Raw genomic sequence first — 18,886 nt, forward strand, 5'->3', positions numbered from 1 at the left:
CAGGGTACCCAAAGAATGCAGACATGGTCTGGATGTGATTTTGACAAAGTGCCAAACATGGGGGATTCAAAATTTTGGAAAACCTGGAAGCCTGAAAATCAACATAATGGACGATCTGAAAATAATTTTAAAAAGTGATGGTGCTACAGATCATTTGGTGTCCATTACTGGGTTTGCAAGAAGGTGTTATAGCAGCCTGTGGACTGCTCTTCACAGGCAGGGTAGGGTTAGAAGGTTCAGCGGCTTGGAGAGACAGCAAAACTTTCAGCAGTGTGGGGAAGCATGTCGTTTCACAAGCCTTGAAAGAATTCTGAGGGTGTAGGCTATTGATAAGAAAGGCATAAATAGGAACTCCATACAGGCCTTGGCGATTGTCTTGGTCTCAGTAAAGTTGAGAAGTTTGACAATGGATAGCAGAAACTAATGGAGAATACTGACTATATTCATGTTGAAGGACTGTCGTCAAAATGATTTGCTTCTGCTTCCTATGTTATTAACTAAAGCCAATGTCACATTGCATGACTTCTTGTCATGAGGTAACTCAGATTTACCGATCGTAGTCACTGATCACCGGACCATGCAAGTTTAAACAATCGCAAATCGCTGCCTATGTCTAGTTCACCGACTGAGTGCTGACTTCTCAACGCAGTCATGCTCACCCTATTTTATGGCAGCCAATAATGCGCAGCCTGATGGAATGTGCACTATACAAAGAGTTCACATGTTAATAGTCACATGTCAAGCTCAGCCACAGTCTCTATGTTTCTTTCTTTTTTTCCATTATACTCTTGTTTGTTTTGTGGATGTGGGATTACATCAGGGATTGCCTCTGAGCCCTTTCTTATTTGGAATGGTGATGGACAGGTTGACAGATGAGATTAGACAGGAGTCCCCATGGACTGTGATGTTTGCTGATGACATTGTGAACCGTAGAAAAAGTAGGGAGCAGGTTGAAGAGACCCTGGAGTGGTGGAGATATGCTCTGGAGAGGACAGGAATGAAGGTAAGTAGGAACAAGACAGAATGCATGTGTGTGAATGAGAGGGAGGTCAGTGGAATGGTGAGGACGCAAGGAGTAGAGTTGGTGAAGGTGGATGAGTTTAAATACTTGGGATCAACAGTACAGAGTAATGGGGATTGTGGAAGAGAGGTGAAAAAGAGAGTGCAGGCAGGGTGGAATGGGTGGAGAAGAGTGTCAGGAGTAATTTGTGACAGACAGGTATCAGCAAGAGTGAAAGGGAAGGTCTACAGAACTGTAGGGAAACCAGGTCTGTTATATGGGCTAGAGACGGTGGCACTGACAAGAAAGCAGGAGACAGAACTGGAGGTAGCAGAGTTAAGGAGGTTAAGATTTGCATTGGGTGTGATGAGGATGGATAGGATTATAAACAAGTACATCAGAGGGTCAGCTCAGGTTGGACGGTTGGGGGACAAAGTCAGAGAGGCGAGATTGTGTTGGTCTAGATATGTGCAGAGAAGAGATGCTGAGTATATTGGGAGAAGGATGTTAAGGATAGAGCTGCCAGGTAAGAGGAAAAGATCAAGGCCTAAAAGGAGATGTGTGGATCTGGTGAGAGAGGACATGAAGGTGATGGGTGTAACAGAACAAGATGCAGAAGACAGGAAGATATAGAAGAAAATGATCCGCTGTGGCAACCCCTAACGGGAGCATCTGAAAGAGGAAGAAGAAGACTCATGTTTGTTTCGTATCAGACAGTCGAGTCTCTCCTGTTTGCAAGGTTCAAAATGTGTACGGTCCTTATTCCTCGTAGTTGCATTCTATGTATTGTACTTCAGGATGAGCATTCATTGTTTCCTAGCTCTCATGCATACAGAGCCTGCTCCTTTGACTTGGACTTTATCGGAGTGAGTTGTAGACTAGTAGGAGTGAGTAGTTGGGCATGTCACATTAGGCGATTCGATGAATGGTAGCATGCTGCCTCTGAATCACTAAGATTATGTATATGAAGGCTGTGACTGACAGCTGCAGCTCTAATCTGTTTCTAGGGGAAAATTGGTTCACAGAGCCAAATACATTAACCTGCCTGATGAAATATCAGTTAGACTGTTTTATACACACAGCATCCATATGTCTCCTAAAAAGTGTCTCTTCTGCATGACGTTGGTCAGAAGTACCAAGTGGCTTTTGTATGCAGTTTGCATATCTCTGTGATGTGCTTAGGTGATTTATGATATTCATATCTGAAGAATTGCATTCCATATAGCTAACTGTATTGTCCACAGTGCCAGAGTAAGATTTCAGTGTTCAGTCAACAATGGAGCATTAATGGAATCCCCCTGATTACCACGGGGTATTTCACACACTGCTTTTAGGCTGTGTCCACAATGAAATAGGATAATGCTGGAAGTAATGTCTTTGATTTACTTTCATTTGCAAAGCCGTGTCAAGATTTGATTAATCGCTGATTTTTCCCCTAGTTGGTTCAGAGCAGCTAGAGTAAATGTGAGAGGAGGATGGCCACTCCACGTCTTCATTACTTCCTAACATATGACCCTGCTTAAACATGATTTATAATGACAGCCATATTTAACATAGCAATGATTTCCATTCACTTTCATGTCAAGACAAAGATATAGTTGCAAAAAAGTAATTCAACTATGTCTCGCCAGCCATTAAACTGCTTCAACCATCCATTTAACCATTTATCTATTGTGTTCAAGTTATTTTTCTCAATAATGACATTAAAAAATATGTTTTAGGTGTGAAAGCAAAAATAACATATGCATTTTTAGCATGCTATAATTCATGTATTTACCACAAATTTCATCAATGTCTAATGGCTAATCATAAATGAAACCTGCCAATAGCATGTGAATGTACATTCTGTATTTATGCCAAGAATACGCACCACCTCATTGACCCTTAGCACTGACAGTTATTGGCATTTAAAGCAAAGTGAAAAATGAGCACCCATCCGACTGTAAACTGACCTTTGGTGCCTTATTTGTACATCAAGCCAATTGCCAATAACCACTGTGGGAAGATAGATAATTTAGTCCACAAATTCCAATATGATCACTACGTCTAGGCATTGAACATTGTCTCTAATCTGTTGTGCATGGAATGAAAATAAAAATGAGCTTTACTTAGAGATGCTGGTTGACTGCAGTCAATTCCAGCCATGGCAACTGTATCAGTGCATCTTCTGGTTGACAGCAGTCAGTGTTCACCAACTTCAGGTCATGCATCCATATATGATCTCTCCTGTTACTTATTCCATGAACTGTGACCTGAAATTAATGGAAAATACCTATTTGCTAGAAGCTTTAATGGGAAATTTAAAGTGTTCGTACTCTTAGTGTAATAAAACATAGCATGGATGTTTACAGCAGATACGATCCTTGGAATTTGTAGTTGATTATGAATCTTCTTTAAACAACTGATCCATACAACCTTGAAAGAGCCAGTGATGATGTCATCAGGCCCAAGACTGGATGGGATACCATTTGGGACAAGCATGCAGATTTCAACAATTACTCATACACCAGTAATTTAGAGTCACCAGTTAGAATTACGTGCACACATTTTGGGATGTGGGGAAAATATTGAAAAAAACACAGATAATATGACAATGTACATAGTGTCACACATGTGTGAGTAGGAGGAAGCTGTATGGACCAAGTGAGGGTAATTCCACGCCAGGCCAGGAGGTAGCAGGGTGCACAAAACCTTCTTCTGTTATCTCAACAGACCAAATACAGGAAAACCTGTCTAACTCATCCCTAAAGACGTCACTTCCGGTTCTGTCGCCTAGAAGAACATTACTTCTGGTTCACATACATCACTTCCAGTCTTGGCATTTAAAGCCGCCATCTTAACAACTATTCATCAGTTCTTGTTTGGACTGCCCCAAACCTTTTTAAGTGTGTCGAGTCTGATCATTTCATAGATAGATAATAACTAAGCCAAGAATCAAAGGCAGGTAAGTGGAGCCGAAGAGCAACAATAGCAATCACTGTGCCTCCATTCCATCAGGGAAAAAATGAGAAATTCAATGTTAGTGCAGATGGATAAACTGGTGCATCAAAAACAATCATTGTAAATAAAAGCAACTCAAGGTTGGGTCTGAAAACAAGAGGAGAAAGATAGAAAGGTAATATGGACTTCCGGACTCTGCACTTGCAAACTCTGTGGAAGTGCAGCCTCCTTTAAATAAAATAATTTAATCTTACATCTGCAACCTACTGTGACTCATACTATTAGAGCACTTTATTTATAAGATTAGAATACACCATCTATTGTACACTTTTGAATTTATGGTTTATTTTTGATAGTCTACATGACAGTAGAAAAGTGTGAAAGATCCCTATTCTTTCTAACATTGGAAAAACATTTTTTTGTGATAAATTGTGGATTTTAAGATATTAATTGTATAGCAAAAAAGAAAAAGGCAATACTGACACATGAGTTCTAAAACAGTGGAGAGCTCTGAGGCTGGAAGCAGTTAGCCTTGGTTAGCAGTCAACGGTAATAAGAATAAATCAAGGAGCAAATCACATCATAGATATGTTGCCAATACGGCATGTAAACTAATGTTTTACTTCAGTAAGAAGTACTAAGCATTTTACAAGAGTGATAAAATGCAGCCATGACAGTTCTAACTGGTTTTATAGACCGGGCTGGTGTAACGTTTTAATGCCACCAACTAGCCATCATACTCTGGGATGATAAATGTAGAGCCTACCATCCCTTTAATTCTGCAGTGTGTCTGCACATTTTGATGAACGTTTGTGTCTCATTTTCCCCTAATTTTGCATATTACTGAAGGTTTCAAGCTTCCCTACGGACTAGTGACCTTTCCACCGCTGTCTGCCATGCCATTTCTCAGCTGCACTCTGACACTTGTATGTATGGTAAGCCTCCCTGGGACATCAAACTAATCACAGGAGCTGCTCTTACGCTGTACAACACACTCAGTGAAAATTCTCCTCTTTCTTTGGAAAAGCTGATCATTCTGCACCTACTTAGTACTATCTGACCACAGCATTACATTCAAATACTTTCACTTGACATATATCTTTTAATCTTAAAATATTGAAATATATAGAAAGGTCTGCTAAGATGAAACCACGGCCACAGAGAGGCAATAATTGCAGTGAGTCATAGGTTGAAACTGTGTAAATCGTGAAATCACTCAGAACCCAGTCAAACCCAGTTTCCAATATGAAGAGTCACATAGTGCAACACTACATGTACTTTATAGATATATCTGTTATAGTTTATAAAATACTGGCACAGGACTACACATAGCAGTATAAAGCCTTCCATGGTACTACCAAATCAGCTCTGTCATGGACAATGTCATCCCCACCTGGTTCCTCCCATTCTTTAGTTTTTTCTTGGCATTTAATACTAATCTCGGCCTCACTGAATATTTCATTACATATTCATTTCTAACAACCTCTTCTGTATGACATTTGGGTCACAGCACGTGGACAGTTGTTAAGTAGGAAGGATAAGGAAAACCCTTGTGACTGAGTGATATTTGCCTGCCAGCTCAGGAAATGCTGTTAAAGGGAACATTTCCAAATAAAAATGAAACCCACAATGCCAGTCTGTTAAATAATCATGACGGGCATGAAGCTATAAAGCAGACGTATCAGAACCACTGGAAATTTCAAGTCTGATTACACTTATAAAGTTGCATAATGGGATTTGCCCAAACACATTTAATACAGAGCAAATTGTCTTAAACAGTGCAATTGTACAAAATAAATGTGACACTCTCTCTCTCTCATATATATATATATATATATATATATATATATATATATATATATACTGTATATGTCTACATTTTACATAAAAATTACTAGTCATTTTTGTGACATTATGTAGGGTGTTTGATTTTTGCAGTATGAAGTATACAAATGTATAACACATATCCAAGTCTTAAAATAATTATATAAATAAAACATGCAGTGTGTGTTATATATATACATATATACACACATATATATATATATATATATATATATATATACATACATATATATGTATATATATATATATATATATATATACAGGTAAAATTTCGTTATAACGAATATCTTTACAACGAAATTTTCATTATAACGAAGTATTTTTATGGTCCCGAAAGTTTCCCCATATGACACGAATCTATAGAAATCTCGTTACTACGAAGTACATTCAGCAGATACTTTCATTACAATGAAGTGCCCAAAAGACCTTGAAATGCCTGAATTGAATCATCTGCAGAGCAGTTAGTTCTGTGGCCGCAGCTCAGTTGTGCACAACGATCCCCAAACAGAAATATTGTAAATGTTTTTCTTTCTTCAAACTTTCCTCGTACTGTTGTTTTTGGTTTTTTTTTTTTGCCCTTTTTTGTTTTCAGTGGTTTTCAATGATACCTTTTCCTTATTGTTTGTCAACGTTTAAAAAACATCTATTGGAATTTAACTCATTGTCACCTTCCTATAGAAACGGCAGACACGAAAAAACAAAAACAGTTCATATTAGAAAAAAAAACTTTACATTTTTGCAGCTCTCGATTGCTTGACAATTGTTTCCGCCATTCAAATGTTAACATAATTTTGACTCATCCTGTATATATATATATCCTGTATATATCCTCTGATGATGACACCTGATAGGTTATCAGAAGCTTAGGAATAAAAAACTATATTAAGATATTTGATTTATTTTCTCCCTTTGCGGATTGCTAGCTATATATATGCAAACAGTATCACAGACATTCACTTCCATGTGTGTATATATATATATATATATATATATATATATATATATATATATATATATATATATATATATATATATACAATATGTACTGTATATATATATATACAAATACACACACACGTACAAAAATACATATAAGTATATAGATATCTATTTTCTAAAATACAGTGACTGCTAATAATTGTGCCCAGGCACAAGTTATAGCTGTCATGGCTGTATTTTATTACTCATGTAAAATGCAAACTTATTTAGCACCTCACACTGAAGAAAGACTTTTATTTACATTGCATGTTGCTGAGATGTGTATGAATGGCTGCTTGGTCTATTCTTATTACAACTGACTGCTATTATTAGTTTATATTCTACAGTAGGGTCAATACAAGCTTCAGTTTGGTTGTAGATTCACTAGGCACTCTAATTTCCTTCCATATTCTAAAGCTGTTCAAAAGGTTCTGTGTCATTGAGTGTGGATCGGACTGCTGTCTCATCCAGAACTGGTTTCTACTTTGCATCTTATGCTGTCAGAATAAGCCTTGACCTCCCTTATAATTATATTGAACAATTCCAGTTTATAAAATGAATGAATGAAAGTATTTAGTTTTAGCTTGGCATACTGTTCGCAATATAAGCCTGCAACTCACAGAGAGCTTGTCAAAGGTTAGTTTACTAAAGAAAACAAAAAAGTTGACTATACATTTTAATTGCTAGGACTCATTATTATGATCTACTTCTGAAATTGAAGTGTAATATGTTATTGCCTGTGATGAACAGGTTTTGGTTGGCTCTATGAAGTAATACAGAATATAGCAGGGTGGGTCTCTGTGACAACAGCTGTACTGATACTCAAAGTGGTCCCTTTAAAATCTATAACATGAGAAACAAAATTTATATCCTTTACATACATACATACATACATACATACACACACATATACACATATATACATACTGTATTTATATGTATACATATATACATATACATACACATATATATGTGTGTGTGTGTTTTACTTACAAAAACAGAATGGAAAAAGGTAAAAACAAAGAATGGGGCTGAATTTGCTGGTACAAACATATATATATATATATATATATATATATATATATATATATATATATATATATATATATATATATATATATATACACACACAGTATACATGGTGATTCAAAATTATGTTAATATTTGAAAGGCGGAAACTATTCACAAAACATACTTCATATGTGCAAGATGATTTACAGTAATGTCTCAACCTGTTCACCACCATGTTCAGCACATGTACCATATGTGGCACATAAATTGTCCACAAAAATTGTACATAAGTATATACATAGCAGTACCATTAGTGTTAACGTAATTTTGACTCACCCTGTATAATTTATATATTTTTTTTATATATATACACATTTTTATAGTTCTTACTAAACTGTAAATGATCAAAAATGACCGTATTATGTCTAGATCCATAATATCTGTATGTACTATTTTACAATTTCACTTTTTTTCTCCCATGATTCAATTACTACTCTTAAAAATAAACCAAGATATTTATATTTAAACTTCTCTACATTTTAGGAAACAACAATCAAATTAGGTAGCATGTTGACAGCACCAGGACAGCAGTGACTGTTGAGGTCCCAGGAGGGAGTGTTAAACTAATATTTTAGACAGCTCAGGAGCATTAGGTTGTGAATTGTCACAGAGAGCTAAAACTGCAAGCGATTCCAATGTAAAGATAAGATGGCTGTATTTGGACTTGCCCCCCTAGCATACCGATTGGCTGAAAGTGTTAAATAATTTAGAACATACGTTTCATAAAACAGAAAGTGTTACTGATTCCCCTTAAAATGCTTTTGTGATTCCTAAGAACTGACACATCCTCCATGTGTGAGCTCTGAGCCTTCTGTGGCTGAACACCTGCTTGTGGTGCCAACTGCAAAGGTGAACCTCCAGCGCTGCGCTCTCCCTCTCTGTTCGGTGGACACTGAGCTACCTATTCGTGTTCTGCTTTCAGATATTCATTTACCTAAAGTTATTTGAAGAATTGGGGTGTATAAAAATACATTTCTCTGACTTCAATGACAGAAGAAATTTTCAAAATAATTCTGCTTAACACTGCTCTTTAAATGAGCCATGTTTAAGTTATGCAGTAATGAATAGAACATTTGCTGTATTTTTTCCGGAATCATTTAGAAATCTTTTCAAAAGTCATAAATATTAGGGCTACTCTAAGCAGTGGACAGACTTAAATGCCTGTTAATTTCTATGTAACTATCTTTTCCACTTCTTCGTTCTGATCAAGATAACCCACCTCTGTTTTCCACTCCGTCGCTGAACTGCACACTTTCACTTATTTTCATTTCATGGTCCAGGTCCATATTTAGATGGTCTCCGGGGCTTCCTCTCTTAGCTGGATGGCTGTGCTCCGGAGGTGCGCACTGGCCGTTTCGGGCCGAAGGATCCAAGATGACAGGGTCCGGGGCAGTTAACAGATCTGGAGCTGAAGAGTCAGTCATCGTGAGAAGTTTGAGTGCAAATAAAAGACTTAAAATGTATCACCAATACGAGAAGTGTAATCATCCAGCAGCGGGATGGGAGACACGGATAAATAACAGAGCGTTCAGAAGTATGTGACTGAGAAAGAAAGAGAGACAGAGAGACAGAGGGAGAGAGAGAGAGGGAGAGAGAGAGAGAAGGGCGAGAGAGAGAGAGAGAGAGAGAGAGAGCGATCAGCGCAATCTCCCCTGCATCAGCATCACATCCCCATCTCTGACACGGACTCGCGAAAGCAAAAACAAGCGTGGCGGCAAGCAGGCTCTAATTAAAAATCAGCTTTCCCAACAAGGCGTTCTCCCAGCACTTAATTTGTGGACATAACCTCCTACAAAAAGGGGCAAAGTCGCTGAGCAGATTTGGGCTGCCAAGCAGACGCCAGTTTGTGTCATGGAGCGGACCGCCTCGCCGTTGGTTTGAGTCTAGTGGAAAAGCAGGGGAAGATTTGAGACTGGCTATGCAGTATCAATCACGCATCGACGTAAATGAATATTTAAAAAACCTTCACTGCAGGGCCGGCAGTTTGTTTGTGTATGTGTGGTCATGCGGGGGCGGGGTTGGGGGTAGTGCGCATAACTCACCACACTCTAAGCCGGCTGATGAAAAGTCGTATTTCCTCTTTTTATTTCTACAAATAAAATAAACTTCGGTCTCTAAAAAGTCTTATTTCCTCATTTTGTATTGAAATAATATGCACTGTATGAGCAGTGGTTCGATACTCACATTGTCTTATTCTGTAGGCCATTTTTTTTGGAATCTCTACTAACAAAATAAATGTTCCTGTGCTGTTACCGAAACTGCATATTCGCAATATTTATGGAATATTTATGCACATAATATATACAAATGCGTGAATCGCGTGGGGGGCGAAATTCCCATCTAAGGGGCACTTAAAGCGCAAGGTGCAGAAATATATATATATAATATTCAGTTTAGATAATAATATTATGGGTGTGCATGTGCGGCTAGGCTTAGTAGTCAGTTCAGGCTTCAGCACCCTTCAACCCCTGGTGCCCATCCTGTGTACGGACGATCAAATGTTCTAATGTATTATTCTTATTCTTATTATTATTATTAATATTCAAAAATTAACCGGTAACAAACTTGTTTGCCCTTCGGTAGACTAGCGTTCATGCCGGGGTTTGTGTCTGCCCTGGCCCCGCGATGCTGCACCATTATAAGCATTCTACAATGGATCTTTAATGGCATGTTACTGGGTGGTAAGTTTCCTTGCTTAACAAAGAACAATTTCATTTTGTGATGGGTCCTAATATGATTCTTTAAGGTACCTAAATATGCGGAACATAAGAATCTGCATAGTTGGCTGATTATAGGATGATAATAGCAAAGCAAGAAATCCTGAACGTATTGTTGTTGTATGCAGGAAGAGCCTTTTTAAAAAAAAAAACGTTCAGGAACCTTTGGTATTTCACAAACCTGTTATCATTTATTTATGAAATCAGTTATAGATCTAACTAAGTAAAAGTCATTTTAGGTACCTTCTTGCGAATGGTTCTTTTGGGAACCAAAAATGATTCAGGTTTATTTTTAAGAGTGTCCCGCAATACTGTTCTGCCAAGTTTTAAAAGGGAAAGAAATGGATTGATGTTACAGAACTTTACTGTCTGCCAGTTCTAATCTGACTCCGTAAAACTGAGTGTGGATGTGTAACTGAGTTTACCGGCGTCCCTTCTGGGGCTGAGTCCTGCTTTGAGCCCGACGCCATGACTTGGATGTAAGGGTTCAGCATATGGATGGATGGATGATGGATGAATTGATGTGCCAATTGCTCAATCACATCTAAAATACAGATATCAATTAGATAGAAAAATAATATCTTTCTGCGATGATCAAATTTCAGATATTTCTGGGGGAATATATATATATATATATATATATATATATATATATATATATATATATATATATATATATTAAGCACAGGCAAGCGTGCTTATTGCAGATTATATGTTTATGTTTTGGAGAGATAATAAAAGTTTTGTATGTTTTGACTTCATAATTTGGTATGAGATCACGTTCCCCGTAGTCCATGCGCTTCGCTGCTTAAAATAAAAGCGGCAGCTCAAACAAATAAACACCGCGTCCCCACAGATATACCTGGGTCGTCGTCACAAGAGAGCGTTCTGTTACTTTACCATCTCCCCGGTGAGCTGCCAACGCGAGCACCTGCTGTGTATATTACATGCAAGCAGAAATTTTAATTAAAATGTTGTGTTCGTTTTAATATATTACGACTTTACCGTTTACTTACATATTTTGTCAAAGAGACGTCTAATTAACTAATGGAGTGCTTTAATGAGTCATGTTAGTGAATAGAGTCACTGCAGTGAGGCCCTAATGAACCCCTCCCGTTAACTTTAAACGACTTCACGAGTAGATTTTTGCCATTTAGGGTGCTGCGTAGTCTAACAGAAGCCCAAAGGGTTTTCGACCCGGGCTGCGGATGGAGGCGTGACGTCACGCTGCCATCTGGAGACACACGTGGGTGCGCATTTCTTCCACGCGCCTCAGGTGCAGAGCCGCATCCCGTGGAGAGTTTTAGTTGTGCGCGCCGCAATAGGGAATGTGCCTGGGGTCGCAAATACGTGGTGGGGGCGGTGTGAAGAATGTAGCGCTAATCACCCAGGCGATTGTCTGGAAGTTTGTGTCTGCTCCTTTCCAGATTGGCTTGTAAACAGGAATCTCCAGAAAAATTAAATGTCTGTTTTGATCTGTGCTACTGCGATCAAGTTAACACACGCGGGGACCGGTAATGCTCCGAAGTGAAACACGTTTCCCAAAACATACGTTAGAACCGGAACCACATGGGCTATGTTTAGTTATAAATGTTGAGTTTATTATTATATAATATGTAAAAATACCATATGAGGTTACACTGAATGTGAAAAAATCGAGAATGAAGAAATAACGGAACTTCATATCCGCGATTGAGGCGCAGCATAATGTTGTCCTCAGATAATCCTATTCGTCAGCTCCGTTCACCCACAGAGGCGGAGGAAAGGGCTATAACGATGCCGTTAATTCTTAGGTATTTGCCTTCGATTGATTTTATATTATGTTTAACATCACAAAACCGTGAAATTAGCCAATAGTTAACTAGCATTTTTATTAAAAGGACATATCCTTCAATTACTCTTAATGCTGCATTATTCCGTTTTACTTTTTTTAATCAAAGAACTGTCAGGTCATTGGTTTACCATGTGGCTTTGTTAAAACGTAAATGTTTGTTTAGCGTCTGAAGAAGCAGTTACCAGTTTGCCGCCAGCTTCCAGCTCTTAAAGGTAAAAGTCTTAATTGACAGCTAGTGGTCACTTAGCTCTTCAAATAAACAAGCCACACAGAAATGTTAATTATACAAAGATTGATTTCGTTTGTAAACGTCTCCAGATGGAATCCTCTTTACTCGAAACTACTTCTTTATAATATTCAGAAACATGCTAGAATGTTCATATTACTAAAAAAGAACTATAAAAGTGCTATATTATTATTTTATCACCATGCCAGTCTCTAAACATCGAGTAATGATTTATTTTTTGGCTGCATCTTAGCTATTGTAAGATCTTTAAATTATATAATACAGTCTCAGCACATGTTTGCTGATAAACAAACTGTGTTAGCAAATTTAAATCAATACAATTATTGTCCACACATTTAAGAGTACGTGAACCAGACTTTATTGAAAGTAGAAATTTGATTAGGCTGCTCTGGAAATATCTTTAACTCCTATCAAATGGAATCATGTTATTTAGTTAAAAAGTACAAGAACAGAAGTGAATATTCCACACTTACCAGAGACAGAGTTCTTCAGAAAAGTCAGTTTTTCAGTGTTTTTGAGTCAGCTATAAATTGAATAACGCTGCGTCAAAAGGAATAAAACAGCACCAAATATATTTTTATTAGGACTAAAATCATACTTCAAATTTCACACTAGAGCAAAATGAGATAATCCATGTCTCTTGGCTGAAGCGGCCACTTCTAGCACCCAAATGTTTAAAGGCCAGTACTGCAGACAACTTCTGGTAATCATATTAAGGTGTGATTTTCAGTTCTCACCAGCTCATGTGATTTACGCCTGCCTGAAATAACCTAGCCATGCTGTTTCATTTCTGCAGGTGAAGATATATTTTTTTTCTGAAAATGTAACCCATCCTTCTTGTTTTTTCAAGCAGTAGTAACTACAGCAAAATGTTCGCTCTGCCCCAGTGCTGTGTCTATGAAGACGAAACAAAAAAAGGTAAATATTCATGCATTCGTTGGTGGTTGTGTTTGATTTGTCAAGGAAAAACACATTTGTTTTAGATAACAAGATAGTAAAATAATGGAGCATGCATCATACAACAAGCAATTTCCCTTTAGGCTGAACAGATATGCCTGATCAACATGAGACGTGTGGTGTATCTTTATGTACCATCGATGCCTTTTATTTTCTAGTAGTATCTGCATGGTGAGCTGCCTGTTTTAAAAACTGCACTTTCAGTTTCCACATCTTGAGGCATATAGTTAAACTAAGATCACTTTAGACATTTTTATTTGAAAAAAACAATTTGAATTTTTAGGTTATTTCTCCTTAAAAGTCATCCTCTACAGTAAAAGACATGCCCCATTTGAAAGGTTATAAGAAATGAATCTCTTTAGTTTTGAAGAGAGAAGGCCATACTAGACAATCTAATCCAGGTCTTCCTAATTTCAAAGGCATCAATGAATTTAATCCAATACAGTTCTTTCAGTTAAACAGTTAATCTCTTACTGGAGGGTAATGGTGTAAGAAGGAAGGCAGGTGGGAAGAAGCACTTCTTGCATGTAATTGTGACAATCTCAAACAAACAATTTAGTCATGTAATAGAAGAGGAGACGCTCACAGTTTAAAAAAAATAAATAAATGTATGAGTTAGCACGACTGCTCAACTATTAGATATTCTCACAAGTCTAATGACCGGCATGGTCTGGTATAGTTTGTAAAATGTAACCTGATCTTGTGTTCCTTGTAAAAATAGACAAAACAAGATGAAAAAGAGTTGGGGTGCTAAATCAATCCCTGTATATTGAAATTGGCAAAGGAAAATTGAAACTAAGCATAAGTAAGTCTTCTCTCAGTGCAAGCCAAAAAATGTGGCTGATTGGTAATGGAAGAGGTGATGGTTTTCAGGGCTGAAAACAAGAAGAGTCGGGTTCAGTAGACCTGGCCAGATGTGATGTCATGAGAATGCACCCGCCAATCTTTCTGCAATAGGAAAACAAGGAGAGGTATTAATTGACAGTGCCAACCCCTGGCTAGGAGTTGAATTACAGTCAGCTAAGCCTTAGAGTTGTTTCCCATTTGCACGTATGTGACATCCTATATAGCACATATGTACCATATCCCATGAAGTGAATTTTAACTTGGGCATTTTTACTATTTTCTCATTGGTAAATGAGCTGAATTAAGGCAGGATGCCACTCTAAAAAATGTTTTAGGGGTTCACTTGCAAGGTGCAAATCTTCTATTGGTTTTGATTCATTCAGTTCTCAGTTGGACAGGGTGCCAATCCATTGCAGGGCCCACTCAAGCTCACATGGAGTAACGGAGAATGTGTAAACACCACAAAGAGAATGAACAGGCTAGGGATTAGAGCCCAGGATGCTGGATTCATGGGGCCATTCCACTAACCACTGTGCCACCTTATTCCTTGTACAATAAATCTGATTTTTCTTTGTTGTTTTTACATTACTGTTTACTCCAGCATTGTTATGATAGCTATTTTTGTTTACTTCAATGCTATCTTGGCTCCTGACAAATGCTGCTATTTTGTGTTTTACGCAGATCCATGGGGACATCCCAGCATTCAACAGGAGACATGGCACAGACTATGCCTGAACTTGTGACAAGTTTAAAGGTCATTCAAAATGATCCTTCAAAACTCAACCTGTGCCTTTTCCATTGCAATTTATTGATTTTGGATCTCTTGCTATTTGGCTTTGTGCTTCGTTTCTTGGTTTCTGATTCCTGTCTTGTGCTCTGTATTTTGATGATCTGGTTGGGTTGATGTCCCAGTTTTCACCTCCACTGTTTGACTACACAGTTTCCTTCTCTGTGTGCTGACTGTCAAGAAAAGCATAAGGTACCTGCTGCGTTCATATTTCTAAGTAAATAATGGCAGGTTATTAAAATCCTATAAATGACCATGATCTGCTCTAGGATTTGAGGTGTCTTATTAAACAGCTTTGAGGATGTGTGCCCCACTATGAAACACTTTACTGTCCCATTGCACTTCTAAAAGGTAGAGCTGTAGCAATCCATACACTTATGAACACTTGCATAAATGTGTACATTCATTTTCCTTCTTATTGTGTTTGTAATCAGCAAAAGAAAAAAGCAACCCAAATGACAACACATAACACAACAATCTCCAACCTACTTAATTGAAGCCAGGGTGACAGGGGAGAACACACTCTGAAAAATACTGGTTCTTTAATGACACTGGTTGTGTAGTTCTTTGTATAACAACTGCTTGACAAAAGAACCATTTAATTCTGTTAAGGGGTTCTTTGCATATGAAATTAATTCTTTGGGCTTTGAAATGGTTCCAAATATGTAATGTTAAGCACGCTTGCTAAGGGGACATATGTAAAGTTCTGAAAAGGTAAGCAATACCACCCCAAGCACAGAGGGGGAGCTGTAATTAACCCTATCAAATGTTTCCATCTGCTGTTCCAACATTTGCCAGCTGGATGATATATTACTCCGCTTTATTTTCCTCACGAAACCCTGGTTGGTGCCATAGAAACTTTAAAAGCTGCCAGAAGCGGGCAGTCACTTGTGAAGAAGTCTATGAGAAGGAAGAACTGAACCATAGCCTTTACTTTGACTGGGTAAATGCTTACCTCTTTTGCACCCTGTCATGCCATTTATTTTTCTATTATTTTATTTTCCCAATATTAGATGGGGTTTACCAACTGATACCCCAGTCAATTTGATATTCCTTGCTTCTTCTTTTCAGATCACAGTGCATAAGACAAACCTGTAATGTATAGTGGGCTACCGAGCAGAATACTGAGGAATAAAGGAATCTGAATGTAGCCTGAGTTATTGTATACAGTCCTTCTAAAATCAGGAACCCAATTGGTATTTCACAAATCTACCATTAGTTATTCTGCTTGTTAATGGAACGTTGTTTATAGACTTTCATGTGGATGGTTCTTTTGGGAACCATAAATGGTTCCCCTTTGATATTGTCCTGAAGAGCCACTTTTGAACCTCTATTTTTAAGAGTGCAGGTCCTCATGTGGCAGTGGAAACCAGGACCTTAGGTTTGAAACGATCTTATGAACAAGTTTGATGTTAAATTCCATAGATCTGATCGTATGTGAAACTTGATGTACAAACTGAGATCTATAAAACCAGAAATTGATGAGAAAACTTTCTTATGCTTAGGCAAATTGAAAAGCATGTGTATTCATTTTCCTTTGTGCACATGCAGGGGTAAGTTACTACTTGTTTACCGTTTTTATAGTTGGGAAGCTTGTTCATGACATAGCAAAATATCCTTATATATAATTTGATACTATCCGTATGTATGGTGTTCGCGTCAGTACTTTGACTCAATACAAGTTAGAACCATGCAATGGGACTCTGCCTCTGTAGTTAGAACATAACGTGGCAAACGAGGACGCAGTATTGCATGATTGGCTAAGAATGTTCGAATGCTTCAGTGACGCCGCTGGACAGCCGAGTATCGGTGTTGGTTCGAGCAGATAACAGTAAGTTCGGTTGGTTTTTGGAACATTGGTTTGGTGGGGCGTATTTTCCAGAACTAACATCGTCAACTGATTTAAACCCTTCGAAAGCCCTGGAGCCGTAAGTAATTTAGAACATATCGCCATTTGCTTGGTACGTTGAAATCTATCTTTGGGCAGTTCGGTTTTGGCATCCGTCCTTCTGACATCTATTGGCAAACTGAGTAATGACGGCTGGGTATTAACAACAGTCATTGTTTAAATTTTAGCCGATCTCAGATCTAAAATGACCACGGCAGCATAATTATTACTACAACTCTGATTAGAGTCGTAAAATACGGTTTGTTTTGAAAATTTGTTTGCCAGAAAAAATCAAATGAGGTGCGCCGAAGAGCTGAGTTCATGTCTCGCAGCCCCGTTTAAACAGGAAGCTTTTCATAACATCGGCCGAAAAGGTCTATTTTAAGCACAAATCAGTGCCATGATAACAAAATCATTTCAAGGACTTAAAAAAAACAAATAATTCTTTGCAGAGAAAGTATGGATTTCACAAACGTAGAATTTGTAGCCTGATTCGATCGGGCTCCCAGTCGCAGCTACCCTGTATATTAAAATAAAAACAAAAAACTCACAAGAGACGTGAAAAACTTAAAGTGTCAAGACAAATTGGACAACCACATTGAGAAGCCATCAACATATTGGTATAGGTCAGCAGTGTTATGAACTAGAGAGTTCCAAAGCACCAAAAGTTCCATAATGTGTAAAAATGCCCACAGGGTGAGGGATATAATCTAAAGCAAACACAGTCTCAATACAGATTACCAGAGGTGAATTCAAAAAATAAACAAAAGGGAAATAAATTCCAATAAATCACAATAATCAAAAGTAACAAAAAAGTACAGAGAAACTTACCACACCACAAGTGCATTCAACGAAATACTTTGGGTTTCGTTGGCCTTTATAGAGCCCTGCCTCTTGGGAGAAAACCCAAAAGACACAAATAAACACACTAAATAATCAACACTGTTAACATAAAATGTGAATAAATAAACATATAAAAAAATCAACATTTGAACTCTGGCCAGGGGAGGTGACCTGGCTTAAATATAACAAACAGAAGTGCAATGCAGAAGGATTATTGAAAGGAAGCAATAGAAGGACTGTTTAATGCCATTTAAATAAAACCATATAAAAGTGCATTACATTGATTTTGACTTTAAGAAAATACTCTGTTTGTGTCTGTTGTTTCAAATATCATTTAGTTAAAAACGAACATTCACCCAGGCAGTCTAAAATGATCAACTATTAATTTAATGTTATGTTCATTTCACATATGGACAGAAATCTTTGAAAAGTAAGGATCTGTGACTGTCCCTGTCTATCGGAGAACTTCAGCACCTTTGCAGAGAGCACTTTTTGCAGTTTCAGTCCACCCTTGAGAGCTCTGCTCATGCAGTCCTAAAAGGAATTTCAATGAATGAACACTTACACCCCAATCATGTGCTGTTGCTTTTGTTATTTTGAAAATGTTCATCACTCAGTGATTACATGCCATTTATATGACATTATATCCTTACACTGCACTGTGATTGTATCTGCTCTTTTTCATCTTTAACCAAGTAAGAAGTTTTTCTTTCTTTTTAGCATTTCTGGTGTGTATCTATTAATCATTTATTTATTGAGCTTCTGTAAAAGATAAAGATACCTGATATAGACAGAAACTATCTATTATGATATTTCAGCTTCACTAGACTTGATTTGACTTGACCTGCTAAAATGCAGTTACTACTTTAATATTCCACAATCATAATCAGTAAATCGATGCTTCCACTTCGAGAGAGACATAGTTAGCACAAT

General features: G+C 37.6%; 1 protein-coding gene and 1 long non-coding RNA gene across 2 annotated transcripts in view; one reads left to right on the forward strand and one right to left on the reverse strand.

The window, feature by feature from the left end:
• Window positions 1–9,760, reverse strand: part of LOC120531682 (transmembrane protein 163-like) — a 319,701-nt gene extending 309,941 nt beyond the window's left edge. Inside the window, exon 1 of the mRNA XM_039757306.1 lies at window positions 9,054–9,760. Within this exon, the coding sequence (XP_039613240.1) occupies window positions 9,054–9,258 (205 nt within the window). The 5' untranslated portion in view covers window positions 9,259–9,760. The remainder of the gene's footprint in view (window positions 1–9,053) is intronic.
• Window positions 9,761–12,474: 2,714 nt separating this feature from the next.
• Window positions 12,475–15,470, forward strand: LOC120530591. The gene is made up of 3 exons (XR_005633998.1): window positions 12,475–12,597; window positions 13,486–13,550; window positions 15,117–15,470. It is a non-coding gene; the product is annotated as an uncharacterized LOC120530591 (long non-coding RNA).
• The last annotated feature ends 3,416 nt before the right edge of the window (window positions 15,471–18,886 follow it).

This window comes from Polypterus senegalus, chromosome 6, assembly GCF_016835505.1.
Source record: "Polypterus senegalus isolate Bchr_013 chromosome 6, ASM1683550v1, whole genome shotgun sequence".
NCBI lineage: Eukaryota > Metazoa > Chordata > Cladistia > Polypteriformes > Polypteridae > Polypterus > Polypterus senegalus.